At 29.2% G+C, this 11080-nt stretch overlaps 2 protein-coding genes across 7 annotated transcripts in view; one reads left to right on the forward strand and one right to left on the reverse strand.

Moving 5' to 3' along the window:
- LOC113393787 (kinesin-like protein KIF13B) overlaps positions 1-7394 on the reverse strand; it is a 117404-nt gene extending 110010 nt beyond the window's left edge. For all 6 annotated transcript variants that reach the window (XM_026630842.2, XM_026630838.2, XM_026630841.2 and 3 more), the window contains exons 1-2: positions 7186-7394; positions 4093-4180 (exon numbers count right to left, since the gene is read on the reverse strand). In XM_026630842.2, coding sequence (XP_026486627.2) covers positions 4093-4180; positions 7186-7240 — 143 coding nt within the window. In that variant the 5' untranslated portion in view covers positions 7241-7394. The remainder of the gene's footprint in view (positions 1-4092; positions 4181-7185) is intronic.
- A 738-nt stretch (positions 7395-8132) lies between these two features.
- LOC113393777 (proteasome inhibitor PI31 subunit) lies at positions 8133-10535 on the forward strand. The gene is made up of 7 exons (XM_026630824.2): positions 8133-8241; positions 8424-8602; positions 8710-8859; positions 9061-9247; positions 9777-9864; positions 10054-10200; positions 10348-10535. The coding sequence occupies exons 2-7, from the start codon at positions 8459-8461 to the stop codon at positions 10481-10483; spliced, it is 852 nt and encodes a 283-aa protein (XP_026486609.2). The 5' UTR covers positions 8133-8241; positions 8424-8458; the 3' UTR covers positions 10484-10535.
- The last annotated feature ends 545 nt before the right edge of the window (positions 10536-11080 follow it).

An 11080-nucleotide genomic window follows, 5' to 3' on the forward strand; every position in this document is an offset into this window, starting at 1 on the left:
AGCGATATTGATCGATGAAAACTAAAAAAAAATATCTATAAAGGCACATTTGGGTCAATCAATAGGACGACATCGCTTTCAATTGCCCGACACGTGACTCCGACGACTTTGACTTACAACTTTCGTTAATTTCATTAATTCCGTTGGCATCGGCGAGGCAAATTCGCTTTACTTCAATAAAAGTCAGAAGTCGAACTACCGAAAAAATATACCAGATAAAAATAGGGTAATGAAATTCCATTCGCGTCGATTGTTCCTCTACGTTTCACTATCCTCTTCTGTTTTGATAAAATAACGATTTTTTTTCATTAGCAAATAATTTTGATAAGTCGGCAATATCTTAGTCGTCATAATTCCACTTTTTAAACAAATTTCACACTTAAAGATAGTGTGTGATACAGATTATTTAGTTTTCATATAAATTCAATTTTTTTACATGGGTATATTTATCTTCACCTGTTTCACGCATTCTGTGTGGGTTTTGAATCTTGCGACTGAATTTAAAGACAATTCCTTTCAACCGGCTGAGCTGAAAGGTTTGGGTGGGTGAGTGTTAAATTTATTTTTTAAAACTCATGTGGTATACAAATAACAGTGAATAAATTTTTGAAATAAACTCCTGAATTATATAAAATTTCCAGTTGAAATGAGATTTTCGGTATAACTTCGACAAAGAAGTATTTTACAACTAGGCGTTGCCTACACCAAGGAAAAGTAATTTATTACGCGACACCGCAGCGCGGCGGAGCGGCGGAAAACGGAATATTTAGAGTGAACAAAGTCCGCCGTACCTCCGCAATAAAACCGCAGATTATTCAACATTTAAAAATAATACCAGAAACTCGAAACTCAGTATATCCATTGGGATTGGAAAATCTTATAACATTTTAATTTTGATAAGCCGGTGTTACTTATCAATGATTACATAATGCAAGTCGAGTACACGTATAAAAGACTATAAATATTAGATTAATATTTAATTTATAGTCGTCTATTCTGCACACCGTTGCTGTATTTATTATTAAATCATAATTTTTTTTAAAACAAGTATCATTTATTTCTCATCTATTTTAGATCTAACCAATAATCTTTGAACGTATAAAATCGTTTAACTGATGATTACTTTAATAAAGAAGATGAAATTATGTTTAAAAAAGGTTACGTAAAAATGCTCTATTTTGTAGTTACGTAATGTATTATTTTAGACGAAATCAATCGAAAAATTGGTCCTTACAATATAATAGGATTTACTTTGTTTGATTTTATCGTCGTATCTTTATAAAAAATATCGTGTTTTCCAATCAATAAGGAACTTTTTAATTAGATTTCACTCTAAATTATATTTACAAAGTAATAATGTTCCAATTTATTTAAAAAGAAGTGAATAAAATAATAAAACAACTTGTACTAATGCTATCAGATAACTTGGAACTTGTTTAGTGAGACATTTAGACAAGTATCTATTACAAAACGATTTACGCAACACGGTTTAAATTGCAGATCGCCTTTCTCTGAATAAATTGTAAGAACATCCATTTTCTGTTACTATAGAAGTCCAGTGCGTATGATACAAAAGTTATAAACTGTTCTATTATCATTCGACCCACTTATAACTGTACGCTTATAAATTAAATTTAAAACAATTTAAGTTTAAAACACATTACACAATAACAGCCTGTAAATTTCCCACTGTTGGGCTAAGGCCTCCTCTCCCTTTGCTGCTCCAATGCGGGTTGGTGGATATAGATGTGGCAGAATGAAATTAGACACATGCAGGTTTCCTCGCCATGTTTTCCTTCACCGCCGAGCATAAGATGAATTAAAAACACAAATTAAGCACATGAAAACTCACTGGTGCTTGCCTGGGTTTGAATCCGTAATCATCAGTTAAGATGCACGCGTTCTAACCACTCGGCCATCTCGACTGTGTAACAGTAATAGAAATTAAAAACTATCTACGAAATAAATATAGGTTATTGTGTTTAATGTAGGTACTTATTATGTCATTTTATAACTTCTTTAAACACGTTAAGCGTAAAATTTCAAGGCCATTTTCGTGTCCAACATTATTGACAACGTTTGACTTCTGTAGCGTGCACTAAGTGAAATGCGCTTTATTTATTTATTTATTACATTTAAGTGCGTGTTTAGATTGTACTCATAGTTCGTAATGTTTTATATTTCGGTAAAATGTACCTCATAATAAATGCGCGCGCGTCGCTTGCGTAAAACGGCGTGGTGGCGTGCCAATCAGAGCGTCTCGGCTATCTGGATGATTTTGAACACTATTTCATGAAGAATATTTAATTTCGTTAGCCTTGTAAAAAGATAAGGTTGTTATAATTGACGAATAGAATAGAAAACGTAACTTAAAACATGTGTATTATGTTTGTACATTAATTACATGATTCGAATTTATTTGAAATTACGTTTTATGTAAAGTTTTATTAGGTATTCATTTTTAAATTACTCGAAGGTGAAGGTTTTAGTAGACTATATCGATAAACAAAAGTATCTGGTAGATATATTTTAAAAATATCTATTTAATACCAAACCTTATTATGGATCAAATTATTCCAATTTTGTACAGAACATTAAATATAATTTTAATATAGGCATTCACGGATTAAACATGTCGGCAGTTTGACAGCGTAAGCATTATTCACATATTTAATATTAGAAACAGTTAATATTTTCAGTCTGTGGACAAAAATGACCACGAAGGTGGCCAGCAAAATATAGACAAGGATGTTCTGTATTTTGCTGCTATAAATAAATAAATCGAAAAATGGTAGTTAGGCCACATCAGCCTTGTCGTGTTAGATATCGCCTCTTCCTCGGTTCTTTATTTATCGTATATTTTTTTTATCTAGGACAAGGATTCAATGAGATCAGCTTTATAATTGATTACGGACTGAATAATCGCAGATTTAATTGTTTTGAACTGGTTTCGTTAGTATGAAATAGTTGCACATGCGCTTTCTTTATTTCCTATCATTGAAGCATTATATCAATTGTACGAAATCCGTTCAAGCAACACAATATTTCCTCCAATAATTAATAATGGGTTCATTTAATTTGGAAACACGGCATAGCGAGATGGTAGTATTAGATCATAATACATACATATATCTAAATCTTTATTACATATAAAGATCTGAAATATAAGTTAAAAACATACATTTTACATATTCTAAAACGATGCAATTTCTTTTTCCTTCTTGACTCTAAATTTTTTTCACTCGTATCATCATAGATATTAAAAAAAATTTGGAGCTATTCAGTAGTTATAAAGAAACCAGAGAAAAATTCAAAACCAGATTCCTTCCTTCCTTTTTTTAGAATATACTTTTTTAAATTTACCTCTTAAAAAAACGTAATAGCTACATCAGATACCGAAAGTATAACATATATACATATATAAAATATATAAAGGCGTATCTATTGCATCATTTACACTAACATTTCCGTGTCATGTCGGAAGTAGGTGTTCGTGTGCGACTCACATATTTAAATAACACAGAATACCCAGATTTGTCTAGACTCTAGAATAACAAATGTTTGTAAGAATATTTGTTATTCTTACTCGCCAAAATGTGGAACCGTAAATTCTCAGAAGTTTAAAGAGTAGCGTCGTATAGAAATAGTATGACATTCAGGTACATTTTTTTAAAATAATTTATTTTCGACGAAGATTTACAAAAAAATATCTTCAAAAGATTGTCATTTAATAACAATACAAATTATTCGAAAAGACAACATTTTTCAGTTCTTTAACAGGTACCTACTTCATTTAATTAAAACTAGTCGAATTAAGAATACATACAATTTTCTTCAACAAATAAAGTAAGCAAATTTTTGGTAATGAAATTTATACAAAACTTAATTATCTATTCTGGCTGAGTCAACTTAGCCTCAGAGAGTTGAAGCTGAGTTAAAGCGACAAGATAAGAGATTACAATTTAATATACCTACATCGCGAAAGTTCCAAGTCTGCTTAAAACTTCCGATTAAAAAGAGAAACAAAAGTTATGATTTGTAATTCAACTGGAAAATTGTTAAGATATCTGTATTTTGTAGAACGAAACATACCTTTCTTTGTCGTGAGTCGACTGCGGATATTGTAGGACAGTCTGCTGTCCTTCCATTTCCACCACACATTGTGTCCCTAATTCGAGTTCTGAAACAAAATAATTTGTTCTTTGTTACAGGGTTTCGGACGTTATTAATAAAAATAAAACGCAATACAATTTCGTTTTATTTGAAGGTAAACGAATTTTATTTGATTTTTAGTTGATCTATCATCGTTTACATTACTCTCTCTTTTATAAATCGATGTCGTCCTGTATATGTGTCTGTCTTTTTAAATTCATAAAATCAATTTATTTCTTAATCGTTTTCAAAAAGTCAGTGTTATAAACATTATAATTTGCTAAAAAACTTGATAAAATATAATCAATGATAAAGATATATAAAATTCCGATATAAACTTATCCGCTAAAAGTAGGTATAATATATTCTGAAATATATGTTTCAGAATATGTTATACATTTTTAGCATATGCTAAGTAAAGAGATTACGGTAAATATGTGCAGTTGAGCCAACTCCATTCCGAAGGTTTTAAGGCATAATCCTTTGATACAGCCTTAGGGACAATGTATTCCATAAAAAAATTTACACCTAAAACTCACTGAAACTAAACTGAAAGGCTCGTGTGATAAAAAAAAACAAGTTTGCACCGTAATTCGTGACGTGTGTATAGCATTATATTATTAACACTAGCTCACTATTCGCACAAACTTCGACAACATCGATGATGTAATGCGGAAGAGTGTTTATCATAACTTAAACAATCGTACATATTTATTTGTCTCTTTAATCATTTTTGCTACACTGCATTTTATACTTCACATTATAAAGAACTATAATTCGTTTTATGATGTCATTTCTAAAGAAACAATAATTAAAAGGTGTAACTAGATTATATAATATAATTTTCACCGTAAAGTATACGAATTAGATGCGATACATCTATTGAAAAAAAATTGTTCGAATATCCGGTGTTACGTCAGAAGGATATAATTCAATGAACGATAAAACGTTTATTTCCAGGATATAAAAAAGTTGACGAGATTATTCATTTTATTAGTTTGCAATGATTGTGTTGTATTTTAGTGTTAGATTTCGCCAAGCTCACAAATACACAAAATTTAAAAAACATTATAATTTCGATGACAATATCATATAATAGACGTTTTATAATAAACAAATTTTCAAAGTATGTGACAATCCTTTGAAAGTATAAATTTGAATACAAGAGACTTCACTTCCGGCGCCGTACTTTAATTTTTTGCGTAGTTAAGTAACACGAGTAAAAATTGTTTTATATTATAATACTCAAAAGTACGAACATTATTATCTTTCGTAATAAGGTAACGCCTTTATTAAACAAACCAATCTAAACATCATGTCCGCGAGATTATCAATCACGCCGTCCGTCACGTCGCTCGGATAACATAAGACAAACAAACAAACAAGTTTCGAACACCACTACTTCGCGATTTGTATGATGACTCAACGGAGATCGGCGCGACGTGTCCGCACCGATTTTTTCAAATCCGGTTTTAGCTGTACTAGACCATTGTACTGGTTTAGACAAATGCTTAAGTAACGGAATTCAGCTCTTACATTTAGATCTCATTGGTTAATAGTCAAAAACAATATTAAATCTTAAATAATATATTTATCTAAGTTTTTATCTTAGAATAAAATATACTTTATTTTCATTAATAGTCATTCATAGGTGACTTATTACAAAGTATTATTAAAAAAAAACTTTTATAACATGTTGTTATGTAGATTTATATACATATGATAGTGTATGTCTACTGAACCAATCAAAACATAAGAAATTTAATTAAAAATAACTTGTAAATAACAATCAAAATGCTTTTCAGTGAATATCAATAATTACAATATATATTAATTACACCGGGTTTCCATCAACTTCAATAATAATAAAGAGTTACTTAAGTTATTAATATTTATCCATCCATATTAAAATAAAAAAAACCAAGCCTTATGCTTCACAACAATTTACTTGTTAATAAAGTACTTATTGTGTACAAAAACTTATCATTTATATGAATTAATGGAATAGAGTAACACAGAATTTATGAAAGAACATGTTCACTTAACTTATCATAGGAATAATTTTATAAGAACAATATTCAATTATTAAAGTATGTATAATCAGCACCTTGATAAGGAAAATTATCAATGGTATAATTTCTCATTAATTAATGTCAAATGTCTGTGCTATTGTTAAATAAAGTTAATTTATTCCATATGAGATAGGTCTTGCATATGTAACATATAATGTCAAAACAAAGTAAATATGGATCCAATTACATTATGATCTAATTAAACATAATGTCATATTACTAAATACATAATACAAATGAATAAATATTTTCTTAAATTTATGTATATGTTTTTAGGACAAATGTATTAATTTCTTATACTGTTGTTTTAGTAAAAAGTACCACCTTGTGTGACACTTAAATAAATTATCGCACCTACATGGTATTTACATCTTTAAGCACATTCATACATATTTTGTTACTCATTTTCAAGGTGTTATTCAAGTTTTAATAGTTCAAATATGCTCACATAATTTCAGAAAACTAAAATAGCAAAACATTTTGATACATTATCACATTTTTTATGACCACTTTTCACAAGTGATTACTTTATCATGCAATTATTACATAAAATATGATATTGTTTTATTATTATTAAAATAATTTCATGTATTAGCAATAGTTTGTTATTTTAAGTTATTTGCGTTCATAATATGCATCTTTGTTGCAATGTTTTCAATAATTCCAATGTTCATAATGTTTCTTGCTATGATTATATCTATTCGGATTGATTGTACGGTATAAACACATAATATGTGAATACAGAGTATTCTTCATTCATACTTTTAATATAAGACTTTAGCTTAATATCGTAACGAGACTAATAAATATTGTAATGAAAAAGTCGTATCGTCGTCGTATTGCACTAAATAAATAATCACATTATCTGCTGCCCATTCGGTACGCAGATAAACTCAAGCACACGCAGTCACCTGTACGATTGCAAATTTCTTTATTTATTACCAGTACAAAACCAGCTTACCTCGCCTGTTAAAGGGACGAACCCGAACAGCTACTTTAATCTTATCCGAGGCCATTTTCACACAAATTACACAAATATATTTAAAACACAACACTTTCCACAATTAAGTATAATAAATTATTGCACATATTCACCCATATTCTAAAACAACAAAATTCATTATTTCACGTTATATTCACGACGTTCCCAAGATGACACTGCCCGCCATATTGTTTTTACACTAGTATAGTGTTTGACTAAATCGCTAAAATAAAAACCGAACTAAACTGAAAATATATCGATTCAAACTACACTATATTTAAAAAAACTTATGCTTAAACCTTTATTTAAAGGTTATAAAAGATAGTACAATTATTTTTTAATATACGTATAGGTTAAACTTTACTAAAAGGTATTAAGCCTATAAATATTTTTTATGTACCCTAATTAAAATGTATAAAACTAGCCATGTACCATTATGTTACCTAAAATTACAATTAATTTGCTGAAGGTGAATATAAACTTAAAACACTTACTTACTTTTACTGCTTAAAGTTTATTCTTTCCATAATAACTTTTTTAGTTTTTTTAAAAAAGCGGATGTCTTTTTTATATTAACTACACAAAAAAGTTATCTTAGACAATGCAATTCACCCTATGTTTGTAAAATTTAATGTTTTTAGCTCTTATTTATTTTGTAATATACTAATTTGCGTGCTTTTAAATCCTTTTGCTATTCTTACTCACAGATTTTTTTTTATTTCTTTGAAATATATACTAATATAAAGAAAATGAAAGATTATTCGTTTAAACAGAATTAATGAAATAATAATTCATATAGTATTTTGTAAAAGTAAAAATCTTTATGTTTAAAAACTTAGTTTTCTATAGAGTTTACGTGAATCACCACGTCCTAACCTATCTCGATCAGTGACTTAACATTTTATGACTTTTGTGATCGTCAACGTCAAAATCATTTAGCTGTCATGAATAAAAACATTAGTTCTCAATTTTCTTTGAATTTCATGTAAATAAAAAAATATATTTAATACATATTTATAAACACTGCATCAGGGGGTAAGAACTTTTCATGCAACAATTCTTGTACTATATAAAATTTGTTATGAATCAGTAGAAATAATGTAAATATTGATATTTCATCAAATCATCAGGAATAAATATACATTTTTAAAATGAGATTAAATATTATAAATTTCTAATGTCACATATATTAAAATTGTTAAAACTTTTATTTACAGATATTTTGTGAAATCTAAATCACGGAATTTTTAAAATGGCTTCGGATCCATTATTTGGATGGGATTTAACTTTTAAGACTGTTGAAAAAGATATTAAAAGAAAATCTGATATAATAGTCGCTTTTATTCATTGGAACTTAATGAAAAGGGGTTTTCGGAGTATTGGAATTGGTGATGAGGTATAAGCATCAGTTACAGTTGATTAATTAAAAAAAAAAACTAAACTAGTCTCTTTTATTATTTAATAAATATGCATGCTGTATGTGATATTTGTTTTAATATTTAGCGGAAACTGTCCGGCAATGAGGAAAAAAGTGAACTACTGCCAACAGGTTGGAATGATAAAGATAACTACACTTTACGGTATCTTTTTGAAGAGAAATTGTATATTTTACATGGATTGAATACTGATGGAAATCTTATTGTTAATCTAATGGTAAATATATAATTTTTCATATTTTAGATGTCTCGAAATAAAATTAAAACGATTCCTTGAAAATCTCTAAATTTATTGTTCTTTAACTTCTATAATATTATGTATGCTAGTTAAATATCTAATAATATGATCATCTGTTATTTGTATTATTATTCAAATGTGTATGTATAAATTACAATATATTTTACATTATGTACACAGAGGTCAGAAGATTTGGCTGTATCCAACATAGCATCAAACATAGAAGACACAGTGAAGGAAACCAGTGGTTCAATTGAGAAAATGCTACCAAATCACAAAGATCTCATGCATAACATCAAGAGAGACTTGATTGATTCAATTACTGATAGACTGACAAGTTCGGCACAAACTCAAACCATTGGTAGAGGTATAAAAATCTCAGTTCAGAAATAATAATCTAAATAAAATGATTGACCAATAACACGGTGTCTATATGTCCAGTGAAACTGAAAATTTCCAATGAAAATATAGTATGGCACTGAGGTCATTGAACAAATGTTATGTGTAACTAATTAAATTGTGAAATTCCAAGCTCTTCACAATCTATTCTTGCTACTATTTTCAATTTTTACTAAAATTTATATTAGTTTTATAAATGTGAAAGTAACTCTGTCTGTCTGAAAAATTATATATTCAGTTGCTTTTTCACAGCCAAACCCCTGAACCGAATATGATGAAATTTAGTCTGAAGCAAGCTTGAATTCCAAGGAAGGACATAGGTTTTTAAACTTAACACCTGATGATCCCTAATATGATGGAACCTGTGGGAGACAACTAGTTTTTAACAAACTTCCAATATTACCAATCATCCCCAAGAAATAGCTTAAAACTACATATAATATGGATCATATATAGCAAACATTTTAATTAATGTGTTATCATTTATTTAATTACAGAGAATTCACGTAGCAATAATAGGGATAATCCAGTTAGAATTCCACCACAGCCCCGGCCTCAACCTGTTCCTGAAAATCCCAACTTGTGGTATATCAATTTAATAATTAAAAATTGCATTTCATTTTATAAGCTTTGCAAAAGAATTAAGTTGTGATTTAACCAAATAATTAGAAATTCAAAAGAAATATTCAATTATGTCTTTCATGTTTATTTTTAATTTAAATATGGTTGTCTGATTATGATGGGTGTCATTATAAATTTTATATTATATTTCAGGGAGCCGCCTCCTTCAAACTTAAGGAATATTGGACGTTCTGATCTAGATCCATTTGCAGCACCTGGTGGTGGAATGCTCTTTAACCCATTTGGTCCAGGGAGAGATCTTGAAAACCCAGGACTTGGCATTCCGGGTGGTCTACCACGGTTGGTTACATGTTAACATACACATTGGTACCGTGTTGTGCTAGTAAATCTAAACATTACAAAAAGCAACATGGTCTTTGTTTTTTTAATTTGACTTAAAAATATATAATGAGAATAATCAAATTATATATAACATTTATCTTACAGGGGTGCGGTACCTCCTGGAGCGCGTTTCGACCCATTTGGCCCTCCAGGTTTTGTTCCCCTACCTGGTCGGCGACAACCACCACCAGACGCAGACCATCTCCCTCCCCCTGGTTTTAATGATAACATGTTTTTGTAATCCTTAAACCTCTGTATCTTTATGTATTCATCAATAAAATTATGATATATCATTTTATTTGTTATTTTTTTACACGTCTTTATTTTTTCAATTTAGGTACGTGTAACAGGACTGTTCTAGTTGCACAACACTCAATTGACTTTTTCAGGCTTCGGTATCAAACTTAGAGATTGAGTACTTAATTGTTAGGCGAAATGTCGTAATAAGCCTTTAAGTTTGCGCGTCTGTTACTTAATTAAATATTACCAAAATAATATATATATGTGAAGCCTTCGTCATAGTGCCGCCCGCTGGCATTAGGGGTTTCCTTACTTAATCCATTATAATACGATTTGGTATACAAACGTAAACATGGTAGTATACATATAAGTCAATGCATATATTATTACATGTATATAATTTCTGAAACTAATGACTTGCTTGCCGGTTCTTGTCAGTAGAATCTTCATTCCTAACCGATGGTAGTTTAAATTTCATGTATTCTGTAAAAAGAGCCAATTTGAATGACGTATTATTTTTAAATTATTATATAATTTGTTATATATAAATACGATAAAACTTAAATAAAATTAATTGTAAACTATATACTTATAACAT

This window comes from Vanessa tameamea, chromosome 2 (genome assembly GCF_037043105.1).
Source record: "Vanessa tameamea isolate UH-Manoa-2023 chromosome 2, ilVanTame1 primary haplotype, whole genome shotgun sequence".
NCBI lineage: Eukaryota > Metazoa > Arthropoda > Insecta > Lepidoptera > Nymphalidae > Vanessa > Vanessa tameamea.